This window comes from Gasterosteus aculeatus, chromosome 2 (genome assembly GCF_964276395.1).
Source record: "Gasterosteus aculeatus chromosome 2, fGasAcu3.hap1.1, whole genome shotgun sequence".
NCBI lineage: Eukaryota > Metazoa > Chordata > Actinopteri > Perciformes > Gasterosteidae > Gasterosteus > Gasterosteus aculeatus.
Window position 1 is genome coordinate 8227853 of NC_135689.1, and position 21613 is coordinate 8249465.

Consider the following 21613-nt stretch of genomic DNA (forward strand, 5'->3'; position numbering starts at 1 on the left):
TGTGTCTGTTGATAACACGTGTATGAAACAGCTGATTAGGCATAGCGTCATTTGCGTGTTTCACGGGATCAGATGGGAATACTCCACCGGAGCATTTCCTACAACCTACTTCCCCAAACAGGGAACCCTCACTGGCCACTTTGCATGCAGAAGAGGAGGGAGAGGGCGGGGGAATCCCTCGGATACACAAGCATATTGCACATGCATTCACGGCCTGTGCACCGTTGTGTCATGTAAAGTGTCTGGAGTTCCCCCAGTTATTAAACTGGCCAACAATCGAGCCTACACATGAAAGGAATTTGACATGTTTCTACTTGACCTTTAAGGTAAGGTAAGATGAGATAAGGTGACCAAGCCTTCCCGCCGTGTAGCGCTCTCAACTGCTCATTTTATGAGTTTGAAACAACTTTCAGCTTTAGAAAAGAAGTAAATTACATGATTATGTGTGTGGTAGCAAGACTGCAGTGTTTATTGTAGGCATGTAGAATGCATACTGAAAATAAATCCTTCACAGTAAATCAGGAAAAAGCATGAACGTAAACTTGCACGTGTCATTCAGCACATGAATCACACTGCACCCACGGAAACAACCAGACACAGTTTACAGACGTGCAGCCAGTGCAGCTTGTAACAGAAATCAGAGACAGACAAGAATGTAATAAGCATCATATTCAAAAGCTACACACTTTAAATGTGCTCCTTCAAGAAGCCATAGTGTCTGGCTTTTTGACAAACATACATCGGGAATGTCAGCAAAGAAAATAATGACTTTCCTAAGGAAGCGGCAGTGCGTTTACTTTCTTTCAGGCTGCAAGAGGCAGCAGAAACAGCTACTTTCATATAATACTCCACACAGTCCGTACAGTTAAGACAAATCCAACTGGTTCTCTTCTCCTCAATCTCCAAACATTTAGTAGTTCAGCAGGAAGACAAAACTAGGAGTCCATCGTTGGTGGTTAAAATTCAGTGTTCAGTCAGTATTTGTTGATCCCAAATATCCGTACTCCATGAAACTGAGGCAACTTTGGGAGGAGAACACTAAGAAGGGAGCTTGTGTTGATAAGGAAATGCGTGGCATCATATTTTGTGTAGAAACTGGCGAGAATATACCTGCAGAGAAGAATAGTGTCAATTTAGCATTAACCTCGCACTGAAGCAAAAAACAAACATGGTAAACGGTCAAGTCTCAAATATGAAAATATCTGTACAGCTAACAAATCAAGCTACAACTAACAGGGAAAGTGATGATAGCTGAGCTAAGTTGCCGTTTCTGTGGCAGTTTGAAGAAGTTTGAAAGCTGGCACTCTTTATTGGCTTTTACATCAAAGGGTTTGATATCTTCATGCATTACTGCCAACTGTTGATCGGTGGAATATTGTGAAACTATTAATGTATCTTATCGACTATGAACATGTGGTCGAAACTAATACAAAAAAGGAGCCCACTCACAGCAAAACTTCTCCATAGTGCTACTAAACTCCATTTGTTTCTTTGAAGAGCATCATCTTAAAGCCACAGTGAAACGGACGCTAGAGTGTCATTTTGCTTCTCAGATAAATAACTTTTGGCAACTACCCAGTCACCCGATTTGTACAAATGCACAGATCACTATCTGTGACTCAAAGTAGCTAATAGAGCGTTATCAAGATACAACCAAAAACATTGTTTTCGTTTCGGAGACAATGCGTTTGAGGTGTGATTCATTAAAGGGAAATTTTGCAAAACTTCAACCGAGAGATGACGCAAGACATCCCGTAATGGTTATCAAAATAAATAAGATGTGTGAGAACAAAAAGCTTGACGACAGGTAAATAAGTCCAAACATTTTTTCCAGATTGTGTTACAAAAAAAGGCCGCAAGTTGTCCCAGCGCTGCAGAGGACTTTTTGATCATACTTACAGAACAATTGGGGAGATAGTCAGGAATTTGCGCGAAGATGTGAACTGGACACCGTAATCCATCTGTTCCCAGTGTGTGAGCAGACGGGCTTTGCCTTGGTCGGGTGTCTCAAAGGGAGTGCCCTTCACTGTGTGAAGGAACAGGTACATCACCTGCAAAGGACAAACCACAGAGGCTGTTTTTTCAAGAAGTACCGCTCAGACTGCAGAGCTGGTCATCAAGACAGTGTTGATGGATATAAAAAAGAAAACGGTGTCTAATTTGGCTAATCTAGAAAGGTCATCAGATAGCCTGGTATTGGGAAATTTTGATTAATGCCCCCCCGTATATTCTTCCAATAAATACTAAATTTTTTACTAGTTGAGCACATAACTGCTGTATTTAAAACTGAAATATATGTTTTTTTCTACAGTTTAAACAGATGTATAGCGTCCTAATCAAATTGAGTTGTATGTGTGCGTGCGTGTAAGTGGATATTTGTTAACTCTTGCTTGGATCGAGGCTAACTTTTTACCTAGTTTCCAGTCTTTATGCTAAGCTATGCAAAAATAAACAAAGTGATTAACTGCATTTCTCCAAATGAAAAACTATTCCATCAGCATATTGTGATCATTGCTTTTTAAGCGACGACCACTATGGTTTCACACTGCCGGTGATGCTAGAAAGGATGAATATCAAAATAAAAAAATATCTGTGGGTGTGAGTGATATATATCCGATCTGTGATGGATCCTATACATAGCTATCTTCAACTGACCAGGTTGTGGATGACGTTGGTAAGAGTCCAGACGAGCGGGACGGTGAAGAAAGGAATGCTGAGCAGGACGATGTGCAGCACGACGGTCAACAGCAGGTAGGTGAGCCAAATTCCTCTGCTGTTCATCACCCTCGTGTTGGGGTTCACCTCGCTGTGAGCTACGCCCACATTCATCTTAAATACACAGGAGGGATTAAATGTAACACTTCAGGATGTTGACAACCAGCATCTGGGGCACCCAACAGACTTTTTAATCCCCTGCTGGGACTTTAGTCTCATAGACCCAATCACCACCCTAAACTCTGAATCCTCGGAGACTTGACTGACGTCACCTCGTAAGTGGAAGTTTGAGAGCCTGTGAGGGTTTTACATTTTTACGTTTTAAATATGTTTAAAATCATTTTTGTCAAAATGGCATAACTGACTAAATTAAACATTTGATGAATAAATTAGTCAATATCAACTGGTTCCATGTTTTGTTTTTTTTGGTTCCTTAATAATTATACATTTTAATATGCCACTCTGAACAGACATGTGCCGTCCTTTTTCTTTTTTTTTTACCCTCCAACCTTTCACTAGTTATTACGTTTTGAACGTCACACTGCAATTTGTGACTTGTGGCTAATTCCCTTGAGCAGAGTCAGAATCCAATGCCGATTTATGGAAAGGGTTCATACACAAATTAAGAAATAAGAAAAGGGCATTTAGTTTATTTCATAAGAGAGCAAGGTACAGACCTGGTAAATGAAGCAAAAATAACCTGAAACCACCTGTCGATAAATTACAAGTCAAGCAACAGAAAACTGTGTAATTTGAACAAACAGTTGGTCCAACGTAAGAGAAAAGGGGTTTCCATTATATCACTGCATAATTGATATTCGGAGGTTTGGTACCAGTTCCCTCTCGAGTTGGTGTAACGTTAAACGATTTATCGACAAACTAATCGTTGTTTGGATCGAAATATCAAAAAAAACCGCCCCATTGAACTGTTCTGTGTAACTAAACAAGCGCTTCCTCTCAAACTTCACTACGTCACTCAGCTAGCGTTACGTCTTAAGCAGCATTCAGACAACAACCGGCACCAAAAACTATAATAAAGCAGCAAAAACGTTTAATTCTGAAATATTATACTAGGACAAAACTGCAACACGTCACAAAAAAACACTTTGTTTAACATGCAGCTTGAAATGTAGTTTTAAGTGACAAAACGTTCGCTTGAAAGCTACTAGTTTAGCTGCTATCTACAGGTTGACATGCTAACGTCAGTTCGAAGTGACGTTGATCGAGATGTAACGGCCGCTTACGAGCTAACAGGTGACCGAAGTAGTAAACCAAAAAGGCCTCTGCTAAATCGTAATAAATTAGCCTCGCCCATTCGAACTTTGGAGGTTAAAAAAGGTAATATTGTTAAAGAGCAAACTTTACCTTCCTGTGTTGTCGTAGCTAAACAGGAAATTCCTTGTTTTTTCTTCTCTCTGACCCCGCCTTCCCCGCTGGTTCCGTTTTTTTTCCGGCAGAAAAACTCCAGCCTGAGAACACCTGTCCACATCCCTGACAAGTACAGAGGTGGGGAGGCCCGTATGAGAGAGTACTTGATCTCCAAGAAAGTCCCACCATCCCCCAGTGAATGTGAGCAATAGTTTTAACGTCATTGAGAACAAAGCTTCTTAAGGTGTAGACACACGCATCTTAACGTTACAGCGTTGAATCACGTGGATGACGCTGCAGCCCAAAGCTGCAATCACACTTTTTAAAGGCCTGGGGTTCTTACAAGATGTTGCTGCCTCTACAAGTTTGACTGTTCGTATAATATGCATGAATGTAGATTAAGATACGAATAAGATGCAAAGGTGAGAGAAATGGGCAAAACGTTAAAAAACTAAAGCAGTATATTGCAACATTCACATTATTGCAGCACTAATGTTAATCTAGAAATATCACTAATAACAAGTAAAGGAATTTACAGCACAACATTTTGCTAACAATAATGATGTAAGGTTATGAATACAGAAATTCACTTGTATAGGGTATTTTCACCGTGTAGTATGAGTACTTTTACGTAATTAAATTATCTTGATACTTCTTCCATCGCTATATTTGCTCCTCATGGGCAGTTTATTAGACAAAACCTATACAATAAAAATAAAATGAAACACAAGTTTTTGTAGTTATATATGTATAACTATAAAATATACTCCACTAAGAAGTAATATTAAAGCCTGATATAGCTCCCCTCTGTGCCAGAGAGCTCCATTGTTGTCCAGGTTATCAAATAACATCTATTTAGCTAACAACCTATTTTAACAGATTTACTCGACTGCAAAGGGGTAGGAGATATGGATCAATTCACTGTGTATTCATTTTATTTCATAATATTGACACCCAGATCTATCCTGTTTTCTTAAGAACTTTATTAAGGAAATAACCCAATGGGACTTTTTTGTTGTCGGCCTTTTTAGCTAAATAAGTAGCTGACAAATCAGGATCAGAATAATAAAACAATGCTGCTAAACCTGTATCCCAGGGAGATCAACTGTGTTATCTGTTAACCTTGATTAAATGCTATAATGTATGCATTTACCAGTTTTCCCCCTTGAGGGCTAAAAACACAAATCAAATACATCTACCCTTTAAAATGCAATGGATATCGTTGAGGAGCTCACAAACAAAAATGCAATGCCTATAAACCATTGAGCAAAGTACCACTAGACCGTTTTTTCTCGTCTTAGTTTCTCAGCAAGTTGTCTTGCATTGTTTTAACTGAGGTTTAACTTTGCATCCAAAGGAGGAGAAGTAAAGTAAACCAAGCGCATGGTACAATAATCAACATTGCAACAGGTGGGTCGACGGTGGCGTATGGGTAGAGCGGGTGCGCCGGGAACCACGTGGTTGGCGGTTCAAACACCATGTACCATGTCGTAGTGTCCCTGAGCAAGACACCTAACCCCTACTTGCTCCCCGGGCCAAAATGTAAAAAGCCATGGGTTAAAAATGCAATGTAAGTCGCTTAAGGCGTCAGCTAAATGACCTGTAATGTAATAATGTAATGTAACAGATACATAGCGAGAAGAAATATTTTGGACAAGGGAAAATCACTGCGTCAGGTGGGGAAAGAAAAACCAAAACACACAGGCTATTCCCAGCACGCTCAGCAGATTACTTCCCCGAAGCATGAGAGGGGAGAAATATAATTAGCTAAGTTACGTCAAAGATGACTCGTCTTTAGATGCACGGGACACCGGTTTGCGAGTCAAGTCACATGTGTTTATTTGAACATTTTATCTTTGTTTACCTTATTGTGAATGATTTCTGATAATGTTATTGACACAAATTACACAGTATCCTTCTGCATCGTAATCAATTCTTATTTACATAACAGAAAACAGTAAGCCGGATTTTTTACATATCATAAAATCTCACACGTAACTTACTATAGCATATTGACATTTCAGTTGACACCCCCCTCATGCAAACACAAGCTACTGTAACATCAATATGTTCATTCATGCAAAAAAAAATCCTTCTTGCCTCCGCTCATCGCTACTCCATCACGGCAGCTTGAGATCAAAAACAAATGTAAGATACCTCAAGGTTTGTTTTTTTATTAGGGTGAGCAGTAAAGGTGCCTTTACTGCTATATGCCCTGTTATATCAACTTTACTTTTGTTTCTGTTGTTTTACAATTTAGTTCCTTCTGCTGAGCAACTCATTTGAGCGTTTCATCATTCTCTCTCAGATAAGTGCTGCTAAAGTGCTGCTGAAGATAAGTGCTAAATGACTGTGACATTCATGATGTCACTCCTCCTGCTGATGACCACACATATGGGAGTTTATTCTTTCAAAGGCAAGATGAGGACATGGATATTAATTCCTTTGGAGAACACACTTCCTCGTTGAGAAATCAGGTTGCTGCCACCTGTTTTCCAGAGAATTACTACTGAGACAACATTGCATCAGAATGAGTGAAAGAGATCAACTGAGCACTATAATGAGGAAGGAAGGAAGGAAGTAGGAAGCTGTGGTTCTCCGGAGAACAACAGGACTGTTTCAGGAAAGCACAGCTTCCTTCTTGTCTCAGCATATTTGTTTGGGTGTTATTTAGTTATTCGTTCACAGAAAGTGCAGTAATTGAGTAGAGTGATTAAATGTTTACCACAAATGTTTGTCAGTGAAAAGAAAAACCAACATCAAAAAATACTGGGACAACATTAATGAACCACAACACATGAATGATAAAAGTGATGCCTGTTATGAATATTATATTTATTCTCTTGAAAAAAGGACATAGAAACAACAAATTATCTGAATAAATATCAATAAATACATTATTAAATATGATTTGAATAAATATGTTAGATAATAATTCCATTGGAAATACTTTCCACGTGGGAACAACAAGAGTGGGAACACTTGTAGATGCGTCAGCCATAGAAGGCTGTACTAGATACTTTGATCAATGTGATCACGTGAGGTTCTTGTAAAATTAAAAGCTGTACATCAGCAAACATTTCATATGCATTACATGCAATTTTGAGCCGAGCCGTCTGTGTGATGAGCCGGATCACCAACAGCAAAGACTCGGGCGCTGAGAATGGAGAAGGAGAACAGTCGGTCCATGATGTAGTAGCACCGCAGATCCTCCTGCCAGAATGGAATGGGATCAGTCACTTCTTCACCGGTGTGCGACTCCTGTTGGGCCAGAAAAAGAAAAAGAAAAAAGTTTGTCCAACAGTACCTAATAGATGCGGCACAGATTACTGACTGATGGGTGGCTATTAAGCTTTATATATTTCCCAATGTACGTTTTTTTCTGCAACATTTATTTCATGCGACTGAGCTTACCCTCGGGTGATTCCTCACTAGCTTTGTGCTCACACATTTGTGCATGTCTTTGAGCACTTTTTGCATGAGCGGCTTCACTTTGCGGACAGACTCTGAGCAGCTTGGAAATCCAGCAACCCTCTCCACTTCAGAGATGTAGGTCCCTAGGACGTTGAGCATCTTCCCAAGACATGTCTGAGGAAGGAGAGGAGGAGAAGAGGAAGACTTGAGAAGAATGTCATTGTTTTACGTCCATTGAGTTTTTAGTGGCACTGCAGGATACAATTAATGTGTTATGTGTTTCTTACCGCAGGCTCCTGTTTGAGATTCTCAGGGCCACACATATCTTGCGCCTCTATCCAGAGGAGTGTAGTGTAGAAATTGCTTATGTCTTTGGATCCATTTCGTGCCTACAATCCATTTGAGACAAACAGGCTCAGTAAGAGTTTTGCGTTAAATGGAAAATAGTAAACATATGAATCAATGAATGCTGCTATAATGTTCATGTTTCAGTCAACATAGTGTTTATTTTGGTAAATATTGACATTATCACGTACTGTTCAAATACATTACAGGTCATTTTGCAGACACTTTTGTCCAAAGCGACTTACATTACACTTTAAACCCATGGCTTTTCACATTTGGCCCAGGGAGCAATTAGGGGTTAGGTGTCTTGCTCAGGGACACTTCGACTTGAAACGTGGGGCAGCTGGGACTCGAACCTCCAACCCCAGCACACTCACTCTACCCCCTGCACCACGATGACCAAATACACTGTACTAAATAGTATTTAGATGTTTTGGCAAAAGTGTTGAACTTGTATCACGAATTAAATAAACACTAATGATAGCATTGAAATAAAACATTTTGATTAACTGACGGTAAAAAACAGTGTACACGTATGCTTCAAAATAAAACCTGTATAAAAAGCATATATCACATCAAAAGAAAATATGAGGCTTCATATGACATTTTTATCACCAATGTTTCGCGATGTGTATTTGCATTGATGATGCAAAATAATGAAATAAACTTAAAAATAAAAACAAAAACACACGTACCTCTTTGGAAACCATTCGAGCAACACGGTTGAGCAGCTGAGAGCTGCTCCGCACATCCCCGCATGCGTCTCTCGGAATGTGGCCGGTCGGAGCGCAGGACGCGGCCGCCACAAGCAGGAAAAGCGCTGCGAACGACTTGAAAGTAGAATCCATGTCGTCTTTTGGGGCGTCTTGGCGTCGGGTCTTGTTTGATGATGAGCTGCGTCCGGTCAGCGGCTGTGAGCGGAGTGATGTGAGCGATCTGTGCAGCGTGCGGCTGCTTTTTATATCCGTGAAATAAACCGCACCTTCAAAAGCCCGCAAATTCACGTCCAGTGCAAATCCATATTACAGGTAACGAACACAAGAAAAGGTGAGGTCAGATTATATTACCAACAGGTAAACAGGTAAAAAAAAAAGGGGAAGAGTCGATTAAATATGCCTTATAAAGATGACATAATCGAATAATGACATCATTACAAATACAGTTCAGGTAACTAAAAGTACAGCTTGTGCAAAATGTGTTCTTTCAAGGTGATTTTAGTGGATTAACTAAACTAAACTAAATGTAATGAGCTAAACAATTACACATGAGATGGAATTAATTTCCAATCCTGAAAAAGACTGATTGTGTGTTATGATCACAATAGTTAAAGTTAATTAACATGAGCTATTATGAACGAGGCTATTTGTATTCTAATTTTATTCTACTTATACATTTTTGTGATCTCAATTCGTCACTTTGGGGTTGCTTTGATGACATATATTCAATATTCATACCAAAAACAATTTACACCTGTCATATAACTAGAACGTGTGTGACCCTATTGTGACATATCACAACATTAATGTCTCCTAATCAGGTTTCACATCGATGTCTGTGTCGAGGAAGTGAGATTAACCTTTACAATTGGGAGTCACAATGAGCTTTACAGAGTCATCTTTACAGATTAGACAAAATTTCCATCTGTGTCCACGATCTGTCCCTCTTACCAGAGAAACCCCTTTCAACTGAAATTTAGTTTAAATCAGGAATCAGGAAACATTTATTGCCATAATATGTCAGCCATACAAGGAATTTGACTTGGCGGTTGGTGCATAACAGCAGACAGTACGACAATGGACGACAAGACAACAGTGCACAAGGAATAAAATAAAAAATAATAAAATAATGCTATGGGTTAGTAATATAAGGCGATGGGTCTTTTTAACATAAATGAATATTTAAAAAAGCTGTTAAAGTTAAAAATATTTAAAAATTAAAAACTAAAGTGCACGAGCTAACAGAAACTGACAAAAGTGACAAGTGAAAAGTAACAAGTGTCAGTGACGTGTGCAGTGTGAAAGAAAGTGACCGGTGGAATGTCAGAGTCAGTCAGTGGGGGACCTGGCTCCGTTCATGAACCTGACTGCGGAGACCTAGAAGCGAACAAGTCCTGCAGGGACGGCAGATTGCAGCCGATCACCCTCTCTGCAGAGCGGATGACCCGCTGCAGCCTGCCCTTGTCCTTGGCTGTGGCTGCAGCGTACCAGACGGTGATGGAGGAGCAGAGGATGGACTCGATGATGGCCGTGTAGAAGTAGACCATCATCGTCTTTGGCAGGTTGAATTTCTTCAGCTGCCTCAGGAAGAACAACCTCTGCTGAGCCTTATTGGTGATGGAGCTGATGTTCAGCTCCCACTTGAGGTCCTGGGTGATGATGGAGCCCAGGAAACGGAAGGAATCCACAGTGGTGACGGGGGAGTCGCACATGGTGATGGGGGAGGGTGGGGCTCTGCTCTTCCTCAAATCCACTACCATCTCCACTGTCTTTAGAGCGTTGAGCTCCAGGTTGTTCTGGCCGCACCACGACACCAGATGGTCAGACTCCCAACTGTAGGCGGACTCGTCCCCACCAGAGATCAGTCCAATGAGGGAGGTGTCATCCGCAAACTTCAGGAGCTTGACGGACTGGTGACTGGAGGTGCAGCTGTTTGTGTACAGGGAGAAGAGCAGAGGGGAAAGAACGCAGCCTTGGGGGGAGAGGAAAACGTGATGGGAAGGCTTCCTTAATCTTCCCCTTTGTGTTGCCTCACTACACACAGTAAATAGCTCCGCCTGTGTTGTACTGAACGTAAGGACATTCAACATTCAAGGTATTCATTGTCATGTGTACAAGTTACTCTCTACAATTAAATTATTATACTGCTATGCCCTCCTTCCACATAATTACAATAACACACTATGTGCATGTGTTTAGATAAATATAAACACATGCAACAGGCATAAGGCCAAAGTGCACCATGTGTTTGTTGCAAATGTTCAACTTGAATCAGTGACAGTGAAGTCACAGCAGGAGTCAGTCATAAATAGTTAAGCACAGAATTGCCATTAAGTTTGTGATGCAACTTAACACATGTATTGGAAAATATTTGTCTGATTATTTTCACAATTAATCAATGTTTGCTCAAGAAAATAAATAAACCCCACAAAAAATACTGTTACAAATTGCTAAAACCTAAGGGATACCTTCAAATGTCCTGTTATAAATGTAACTGTTACTGTTGTTGTTGTTGTTGTTGTTGTTGTTAGATATGATATAAAACATTTAGCAATCATTGAAATCGCTGTCAATTCATTTTCTGATGATCATCGAATAGATTCATTTAGCTCTGAATTTAGATCCAGCTTCAGCCATACAAATGTGATATTTCTGAAATTATCTCAATAACCTGTAGTGCAGGTACTCAGATTGTTTAACTAAGTAAAAGTAGCAACACCAAGAATACTCCTTTACAAGCAAAACACTGTCAGCTAAACGTAATTCTTATTTATTACTGTCGTTTTTTCAGATTCAACTACAATGAAGCCGTCAAGAAGTTTATAAACACGAGATTTTCCATTTATTTTAAGTATTAACTCTATTGAAGTAATATTGTCACATGCAGTACGAATTGAGTGCAGTGGCTGTACAGATGACAAAGAAAAAAAACAATTACATGTACTTTGTCTCTGAAGACTAAACGCTTACAAACACTGCGACCCTTGAACGCAGCCCTGTTTGCTCCGGAAGTGTTTTTTTCATTGTGTGTTGTTATTGTGAGTGAAGTGAGCATGAAGTGAGCATGGACTTCTATCTTATCAAGAGAAGAGGTTGGTGTAAACCTCATATTAATATTCCGAGTCATTCAGTAATCATGAAAAACACACTTTTCAGTAATGCGGATATTTTGTGTCTAGAAGCTGCCTGTCTGCTTCCTGCTAGCTTTAGCCTAGCTAGCCGGATTAGCCTGCGTTAACCGTCAACGGCGACCGACGCTAACGCGTGTTGAGTAGAGAAAAAGTTAGCTTAGCTTTCTGTAACGTTTATTTTATGCATTTCACAAATACACACTAACTTTTGGCTCTGGATAGTGTCGCTAGCAGTTAGCTATAACAGTAGCTTCTGAGAGCCCCAGTCAGAGCCACCATGAGAATAAGCCAGAAGATGAGGAGAAAGTGAAATCAATGTACTTGCTACGGTGTAATTGTTATTTAACGGTACGTAATGTTGTTGTTGTTCATCTGCAGGTTGATTTAGCTGAAACCTACTTATGATGAACTTTGACGGTCTCGACGCCGGCATGGGGGACTACCCACCCAGGCTTCACGGGACACTGGACGCGGGGATGGAGCCCTCCATGGACCCCCACCTAAACCCCAGTTTGATGCAGGGTGTGGAGCTCGACCCGGAGGGACTCTCTGGGACGGGGACCGAGCCCGTGCACCTTATGGAGGGGATGTTTTCAGAACTACACAGTGCGGTTTCTGAAGTTGGCATCCCCGTCACAGCAACACATTTTGATCTCCAGGAGGAAATGCTCTGGATGGGAAACCACAGAGTAAGATCAGGATACGTTTGTGATGGAAAAGAGTGGCCAAAGACAAAGTGTAGCACAGCCTGCACGTTTCAGTCTGCTTCATGTTGAATGCATTAATTATTTGTCATTCCATCTTGTTTTTCTAATCATTCTCTTTAGGGTCATGTAACCTCCTTCTTTGGACCTACGATGGGCCGACATTCTTCTTTCCAGGCGCATGCATCAGACGACATTCGACACATTCAGAGTTTGGAAACGGGCGTCCTGTTCCTTTCGAAGTCTAACCTCAAATGCCACACTCGTGGCGGCCTTGTAATGTTTGATTACCCGTAAGTGTCTCAAAGTATTGAACCGATTGTTCTTGTGCTGTGATGGATTTTTGAGGAACTGCAGCTGTACGATAATCACTATCAGGAATCAGCAACAGGAACATTTTTGCCTTTAAGTATGTTGGACATAGAAGGAATTTGACATTGCGAGTGGTTCATTGGACAAAAAATACAATAAGTTTTTGGACAACACTATGTAGGAAATATGAACATATTCAATTTATAATCAAATACCGAAGAATATAAAATAGAAGCATAACTAAATAAAAATGAAGTGCACCTGCAAACAGATAACCAGTGTATGTAAATGTGTTAAAGTGTATTTAAATATGGAGTATGAAGGGATGTGCAGGGGGATTTCCTTTAGGACAATGTGATGAGTCAGTCAGTGGGGACCCGGGTTCTGATGATGGGAAGATGTTTTTGATTATTGTGTATGTGTACAATCCAGGATGGACGAAGGAGCCGATATGCACAGTCTCCTTATGACTGATAACAACACCTTGCTCATGGGTGGATTACAAAACTATGCGGTTGAACTTGACTTGAATACTGTTCAAGAAACCCAAAAGGTGAACGATTATCAATACCCATACGTATCTATGCATACAGCACTGGACCATAGGACATCATTTGTCACATTATATAAAATAACATACAAGTAAGTAATCAACTGTCTACTTTCTTGTCACAGTTCAGTGTTAATTTGCCTGGGGTGGCGATAATGCGCCAAACGGGTCGTTACTTCTACTGTGGCCACACTTCTGGCAAGGTAAGAACAACTTGATGAAATCAGTTTCTAAAAGAGCTGTTTTTCCGGCTGGCAGAGCACTTAGTTTCCCTTTCTGGTTGAAAACAGATCACCCTTCGGGACTTGCGCAGCTTCAAAACAGAGCACGAGTTTGACGCCTTCTCTGGCAGCCTTTCAGACTTTGACGTTCATGGAAACCTGCTGGCTGCGTGCGGGTTTTCCAGCCGAGGAATGAATGGGTTGGCATGCGACCGGTTCCTCATGGTCTATGACCTCCGTATGATGCGAGCAGTGACGCCGCTTCAGGTGCACGTGGACCCGTTGTTCCTGCGGTTCATTCCCACCTACACATCACGCCTGGCAATCATCTCACAGACTGGTGCGTGGGGTCCTCCTCGAGTAGTCTTCATCGTGTTATAAGTTTTAAAATGTGAATAATGTCCTTCCTCTTGTTCCTTTCTGAAGGTCAGTGCCAGTTCTGTGAGCCCACCGGTCTCGCCAATATGGCGGACATTTTTCACGTCAACACCGTAGGACAACTGCTCATGAGTTTCGACGTATCGTCCAGCAAACAAGCCCTGGCCTTCGGGGACTCGGGTGGATGCGTGCACCTGTGGTCTGATGCTCCGGAGGTGTCATTTAATGACTACTCCAGGGAGACGGATTTTGCTCTGCCTTGCCTTGTGGACACGCTGCCTCAGTTGGACTGGAACCACGATCTGCTGCCGCTCTCGATTATACCCATGCCGCTCACCAGCACCGAGCATCTGCTGTCGGAGTGGTCCACTGCAATGGCTACACCCAGCCCGAGGTAACACAGTCACAAGTACCTCACCGGCTGTTATACGTGACAACCCTATTCACAGCAACAGTAACAACATTTTTCCGTTGCATGTTGGAGCTTTACTTTGGTCCACAAACCCATTCCAAAAAAATTATCCAATATGTGGCTGAAAATTGTTCCCAGCAAATATGACTTCCTCTTCCCACGGTTTTAAGCGATTCTTTGTTCAAAATGTTACTAGCTAAGGCTCCCAAATTTCAGTAAGAACCCAACGGCTTGGGACAAGATAGGGAAGTCGGAAAGTACCAAGGGACAGACAAACACGCTGTTTTTTTGTTGTCTCTTCGTGGGATTTGTCGACGATAGAAGAAATTAACAACAATCACTACTTTTAGAAAAAAAAAATCAAACTGATTCATGAACACGGTATAGACCACAGCGTCGCTGTTAGGAATGTATTCCTTCCTTTTTTCTGCGGCCGTGGTTAGCCAATGCTTTTTTCCCTTCATACATATGAGTGCGCCATTGTTGGATTCATCAAATGCGCACTCATATTAGCCTTTGTTTCGCAATGCAGAGTCAAGGTTCTGCAATTCGAACCAAACGTGAAATTGCTTCATTTTCTGAAACAAACAATTAGTGAATGTATTTTGGCTTGAATAACAGCAGACTAATTGCACGTGACTCCTACAAGAAGTTTGGACGCCTTGGGAAAAATTGTCGAATCAATCTCCTTCATCACTGCTGCAAGGCACTTAGGAACAAGTTGGTTGGTGCGGCCGGTTTATGAATGAGGTCTAATATAGTTCTTTCCAACAGACGAGCTCCTCCTGTGGACCCGGAAATCCTGCGCACTATAAAAACAGTTGGGTTTATTGGTTATGCGGCAAATCCTCGCACCCGTCCTCGGAACCAGGTATGTCTAACGGTGTAGATCCTCCACTACTTTTAAAACAGGCATTTCTGGATGTATGGCCGTCGAGATGCAAACAAAACACATTATTTTAACGGTCTCACTATTGTGTTATCCGTACTAAATTGAAAATTTAAAAAAAATTAGGCTCTTTAGTGTCACATTAATTTAAAGATTTCAACAGTCTATTTTTTTTCTTCTTTCAGGTTCCTTACAAAATTAAAGACGTGGAACTGGATTATGATAATTACAACCAGGTCCCTGAATCTCCAATTGGACGTGATGAAGAGCCACACCTTTACATGGTCCCCAAAAAGTACCGAAAGGTTGGACTCAACATATTCGTCATTGGTTTTCATATAAAAGCACTTTTGGAAAAAAGTAACAATCCTCTTTTAATCATTTGTTTGCTGTTGCTGTGTGTAAGAATATGTTTGTATCCTTGTGCCGGATCAGGTCACAATTAAATACTCTAAACTTGGATTGGAGGACTTTGACTTCAAACATTACAACAGGACCTTGTTTGCTGGTCTGGAGCCTCACATTCCCAATGCTTACTGCAACTGCATGATTCAGGTAAGAAACGAGGACGATTCTTTGTGTATTTTAGTTGTAGAGATGATTTTAAAGACGTGGTTTTCTTTGCCTGGTGCTTGGCTGTTGTCTCCCGTCTCTAGGTACTATATTTCCTGGAGCCAATCCGGTACCTGGTGCAGAATCATTTGTGCCAGAAGGAGTTTTGCTTGGCCTGTGAGCTTGGCTTCCTTTTCCACATGTTGGATCTGTCACGCGGAGACCCGTGTCAGGTAGCTGCCTGAAAATGTTTCTCTGATCGTGTTGCTACTTCCCATTGCACGCCGTGTAGATTTCCTAATCCGAGCTCTCCGCCTCCTCAAGGCCAGTAACTTCCTCCGAGCGTTTCGTACCATCCCAGAGGCCTCGGCGCTGGGTCTGATCCTCGCCGACTCAGACGAGCAAACGGGGAAGGCGCGACTCGGCCGCTTAATCCAGAGCTGGAACCGCTTCATTCTTACCCAGCTGCACCAGGAGACGCAGGAGCAGGAGGGCCCGCAGGCCTACAGGGGAGCCAGCAGCAGGTCAGAGAAGGGTTTGTCATGCACCCACATCGAGTCTGGAGGTGTAAAAGCGGTCACCTAATGTGTCCGACACATTTCCGCAGTACTCTGGGATCTTCTGGTGAGTCCGCCATCGGGAAACTATTTGGATGTGAGGTGGAGAACAGCAGCCTGTGTCGCTGTGGCAAGGAGACGGTCCGCTCCTCCCTCTCGCTGCTCTTCACCATGCATTACCCCGAGCAGAACTCTCAAGGTGAGTCCATGGCACTCGTTCACACTGCTGTTTACAGATGGACTCGTTAGGTCCCTCAAGCTTGGCCTTGAAAGTCAAGTGCATGTATAACCTCTCGCCCGTTACTGTGAAATAATAATAGCTAACGGTTGACTGCGCTCTTGTAACTTTGACTCGCCAGAAAAGACAGTGAAAGAATATGACTTTGCTGAGATCTTGAAGAAAAGCATCTGTCTGGAGCAGAGCACCCAGGCGTGGTGTGAAAACTGTGAGAAGTATCAACCCACAGTGAGTTACAGCTTCCATTCGGGTGCATATACCTTTGTGATCTTAAATAAGTCTTTTCTGCATCACAAGTGTTTCTGTGCACCACTTTAGGTGCAGACACGCAACATCCGATGTCTCCCAGATGTTCTGGTCATCAACTGCGAAGTGAACAGTGCTAAAGAGGCGGAATTCTGGAAGGTTCAAGCGGAGGTAAATGACACTCGTTACTTGCTTTGTTTCCATTATGGCAGTTACAAATACAGTTAATCGAATGCATAACATATCCGTCGTCATTCCGTAAATGTGGTTTGTCTTTCTTCACAGTACGCCTTCAATAAGGCCATCAAGAAAGAAGCCATGGAACCTCCAAAACCTAAAGAGCCGCCCCTGCCAATGCCCACCGAGTGGTGCTTGGAGTAAGAGCTCTTCACTCAATATTATATAAGATGTTATAGTTTTTCAATGTTAGTCATTTCTTTTACAGATTCATATTTTTGATTAATGAAATCATTTAATTTCACGCTTGTGTCTCTATACCATCAATAGTTTAAAGAAAAGGCCCTTTGCAATTCCCCCACACATCTTCAAGCTTGTAAAACCTTCTAAGAGAGAGATGAGCAGGAAATCTTAAATTTGAGAGGCTCACCTGTTTGGCAGTTATGGATTTGATCAATTGACACATTATTCAGTAGAGTGTGGATAGTAGATACTTCCCTTTCACAGTGCTTTGCATCCCCTGCAGCGGGGAGGGCGTTTGCAGTATGGAGGGCATCACCTTTGACACGCGAGCGGAGGATCTGCGACACGTGTGGATCCCCCTGAGTCTCAAGATGTCCATCAGCAAAAGCCAGGGACTGGAAATCAGCAGCTGGCCTGAAGGAGAGGAGGTGAACGCCAAAGATCTCCATCAAAACACCCACCGTGACTCTTGTACCGTGCAAAGACTCACATGCAACGGGCATCGTTTTTTACATTCTCTCATCAGCTAAGTTCCGCTGAGGAGGAGGAGGAGGGCGCGTCGGTCTACGACTTGGTGGTCACTGTGCCGCACATCCTGGACGCTCGCACGGGTGGAAACTTGGTTGCACACATCAAAGTAGGAGAGACCTACCATCAAAGAAAAGAGGTGAGCCAAGCTTGGATCGGAAAATACGGTCCAACAGATACTTGCTTCTGCAGGTTGAGACAAAGTTCGTTTGAGGGTTTTGTTTTCTGGAGAAAATCTGTTTCCGTTTCAGGGAGTCACACATCAGCAATGGTACCTCTTCAACGACTTCTTAATCGAGCCAATTGACAAGGTAAGTACTTGATTGAGTTTATGCTTGAGAGATGCCATCCTTCCAGTCATGTCAAAGTGTTCCATTTTTCTTTGTTAAAGACCGAAGCTGCCCAGTTTGATGTGAGCTGGAAGGTGCCAGGCATTCTGTATTATGCCAAGAGGAACTACCACACCAAATACGACCTGCGCAGTACGTTTTAAGACAAACAAATCGGGTGGATTTCTGTGCAGGTTTTCTGCGTGTTCTCCGCCCGCTCATGCTTTGAGGGTTTGTCTCAGTTAAAAACCCCATAGATGCCAGCGTACTGCTGACGGAGGCCTCGCTGGCTCGGAAGCAGAGGAAGAGTCACGCCACCTTCATCCCCCTCATGGTCAGCGAGATGCCGCAGGCCGGGGACTTGGTGGGGCTGGACGCTGAGTTTGTCACGCTCAACCAGGTGTGTCCGGGTTTTCGTAACCCAACCATTTCTATAATGTACAGTGTGTTGATTCTCATACTAATGCGGTTTGTTGTTGTGGTGGAACATTTCGATTCACCCTCGTGATTGTGTGTTCTGCAGGAAGAGGCGGAGCTTCGCAGTGACGGCACCAAGTCGACCATCAAGCCCAGTCAGATGTCCGTGGCCAGGATCACCTGCGTGAGGGGTCAGGGGCCCAACGAGGGGGTCCCTTTCATCGATGACTACATATCGACTCAGGAGCAGGTCAGTGTAAAACAGCGAGGAAGCCCCCCGTTAACGTGCCCCTTACAGGAAGCATTGAATGTTGTGGAAAGCCCATTGCACTCAAGGACGAGACTTTTATTTGATAACATCATGTGATCATGTTTCCTTCATTGTGTCATTTTGTCTGTGACGGTGATAAAGCAGTTCTGGGAAGTTCTGAAACGTGTAGCTTATCAACACAGGTTGGACCGTGTTGTCTTTTGTTTTCTGTTCCTGTTCCACAAGACGTAAGCATCACAGAAAATGTACCAATCTTTATTGACATCAGATTGTAAAGATTGATTGATTATTGGTTTAGTTACAAGACAAGAGACACTGCACGTACTTTCTTACAGCTTGACAGGAAATACTTTATTTGTTAGTTTTAATGAAAGTCAAACATTAACCCTGGAGAGGTAGCGTACCTTTTTCCCGTGAAACAGCCGCTCTCGCTGTGGGCCGCTAACACCTGCGAATGTCTGTCCTTCCAGGTGGTCGACTATTTGACTCAATATTCTGGCATCAAACCAGGAGACCTGGATGCAAAGATCTCTTCGAAGCATTTGACCACGCTGAAGTCCACTTACTTGAAGCTGCGCTTCCTCATCGACACCGGAGTTCGCTTCGTTGGTCACGGTCTACAGAAGGACTTTCGGGTTATTAATTTATTGGTATGTTATTTCACAAGCTAAGGCCTGATTTCATTTCGTTTTACTATGTAGTTCATACATGCAATGCAGACATTTCCTTTCTGTCTCTAAGGTTTTGAAGGACCAAGTCGTCGACACGGTCTACCTGTTCCATTTACCTCGCAAAAGGATGATTTCTCTGAGATTCCTCGCCTGGTACTTCCTAGGTAAGTGAAGGCGGGTGTGCTCAATACGCTGCTTATGATTAACAGTTCCTCCAATTCTACGCGGCACCCAAGCATATTTCAGCTCATTGTTCAGCTTTACGGCAGATTACTGTTCAGTTTCCATCTCACTGATGATAGTGTGGTTTTCAGTCGCACAAGGCAGCTGCTTTCAGTGAAAAAGTTCTGTGCTCTGCAGTAGAGAGACAAAGTGAGTAAGTAGCTGGTAAACTTGGTGGAGCATTTAGCCGCTGAAGAGTCAGATGGAGTTTGGTAAAGACTAGAAAACGGATCAAAAGGAGCGAATATTGGGCATAAAGTCATCGAAGGTTGAGATGCAGCGTGGTTGTCTTTTTCTTTTCGGTCCTAGAGCTCAACATCCAGGGGGAAACCCACGACAGCATAGAGGATGCACGCACCGCCCTGCAGCTATACAGGAAGTACCTGGAGCTGAGTCGCGGAGGGGGGAACGACGAAGTGAGGAAGGTGCTTAAGGGACTCTACGAAAAGGGTCGCCAGCTGGACTGGAAAGTTCCAGAGTCGGACACAGGAGACGGTCGAGGTAGCCCAAAAAGTACGGCGTAACAATGAATTTGATGCTGATGTAACAATTGAGGTCAGAATAGAGGAGTTCCTGGGAAACGTAATCGGTTGGACTGAAAGCGGTTTCCTTCCTTTTAACAGGTGCTGCTGTGTTTCCCTCTGGGATGGGGCTGTGAGCTGCACCGTGACCTTTTCCCACTGAAGAGTTTTGATTGACATCTGCTAGTCAGATTTTATACTTATTTGCATTTTATTTGCGCATTGCGCACATTGTACATGAAGGTCTTCGTTTGCAGTCCACTTCAGCTCGGTGACTAAGCAGTTTTAATCATGTAAGAAGTAGTACCTTTCGTCCAGGAAATGGTTTTGGAAAAATAAAAATTTGTATCGTATGCTTTTTAAAAAAACAAAAACAGAATGCAACATGTTGTTTTGGTGCATGTAAATAAATGAACGTATCATGAGCACTAGAAGATGCACTGTGTTTAATACCAACGAGTGGAAGATGCATTCAACATTATTAACGTGGTATTTTTGAGATCTATTCAAATTTCACAGTTAATTTGTTTTGTCTGCTTTGCACTGCCGCTGTCCTAGATGTAGGAACTTATAAGTTCATTAATTAGTAAGGATCAATTAGGATGGAACTCGTCTATGAATCAACATACCTTCTGTTTCCAGTCAGTCCGGTGAACAAACTCCTCTTCAGCACGACATTTTCTGTTTGTTACAACTTGCACTCGGAACTGATTTGAATAGAATTTGTCTTTGGTAAACCTAAACAAATGAATGTGAAAGTAAAAGGTCAGATGTGTTTAGAAGAACCGTCGAGCAGTGAACCTGAGCGAAGTACTTTTCTCGTGGAAATATTGTACATTTCACTCCACTACATTTATTTGAGTTACTTTACAAATTAGCCTTTGCATAAGCCAGTATACTAAACTAAGAATGCTGCTTTTACATAATTTTATACAAAAATGTAATCTATTACGTCACGCCCAATCAGCCTTTTTTACACGTGTGTTTGCTATTGGTACCTAAATACTTCTGTCTACGTGGAATTATAGATGCAAAAACCTTTAGTTGCAGCAGAGTAGAAGTAAACTTTTAATACCATATGCTATCATCGTTACTATCACTTAAGTAGGCGATTCAAACAGTTCTCCCAACACTGCTCATTGATGAGGTCTTCCACCAAAGCTCAGAGTCAGCAGGCCCTCTGCTGGCGGTGCAGAGGAACGACGGGAGGTTGTTAACCAGCATTTAATGCAGTTTGTTTTATTTATTGACTTGCAAGAGTGAAGTAATCATTTGGATGCTTTAAGTAAAACAACCAATAGCCTATCAAGTCAGAACCTTACCTGCGTTAATATATCTGGTGTTGGTGTTTGTGAAATTCTATATCATCTATTGTATTTTTTTAAATGAAATTGCTGATATAACTATAACTATTTTAATTACAATGCTGTGACTTGTGACAATCCTATGACTTTTAGGACATTTTTAATGTCATTTTATGACATAC

General features: G+C 42.1%; 2 protein-coding genes across 3 annotated transcripts; one reads left to right on the forward strand and one right to left on the reverse strand.

The window, feature by feature from the left end:
• Window positions 1-439: 439 nt before the first annotated feature.
• Window positions 440-4415, reverse strand: ormdl2 (ORMDL sphingolipid biosynthesis regulator 2). Its single transcript, XM_040193928.2, has 4 exons — window positions 4081-4415; window positions 2656-2829; window positions 1900-2051; window positions 440-1110 (listed from the first exon to the last, which is right to left on the reverse strand). The coding sequence occupies exons 2-4, from the start codon at window positions 2827-2829 to the stop codon at window positions 975-977; spliced, it is 462 nt and encodes a 153-aa protein (XP_040049862.1). The 5' UTR covers window positions 4081-4415; the 3' UTR covers window positions 440-974.
• A 7094-nt stretch (window positions 4416-11509) lies between these two features.
• On the forward strand, window positions 11510-20558 carry pan2 (poly(A) specific ribonuclease subunit PAN2). 2 transcript variants are annotated; one of them, XM_040193878.2, is made up of 26 exons: window positions 11510-11650; window positions 12068-12378; window positions 12517-12686; window positions 13138-13258; window positions 13381-13458; window positions 13546-13816; window positions 13903-14248; window positions 15041-15137; window positions 15341-15460; window positions 15591-15710; window positions 15812-15940; window positions 16032-16231; window positions 16315-16463; window positions 16624-16730; window positions 16821-16919; window positions 17034-17125; window positions 17452-17596; window positions 17695-17835; window positions 17948-18007; window positions 18088-18178; window positions 18268-18425; window positions 18549-18692; window positions 19184-19363; window positions 19455-19548; window positions 19916-20119; window positions 20230-20558. In XM_040193878.2, exons 2-26 carry the CDS (start codon window positions 12091-12093, stop codon window positions 20262-20264), a joined length of 3639 nt encoding a protein of 1212 aa, XP_040049812.1. In that variant the 5' UTR covers window positions 11510-11650; window positions 12068-12090; the 3' UTR covers window positions 20265-20558. The 2 variants fall into 2 exon arrangements, with proteins under 2 accessions (XP_040049812.1, XP_040049813.1); XM_040193879.2 differs by having other exon boundaries at window positions 11536-11650; window positions 19916-20107.
• Window positions 20559-21613: the final 1055 nt, after the last annotated feature.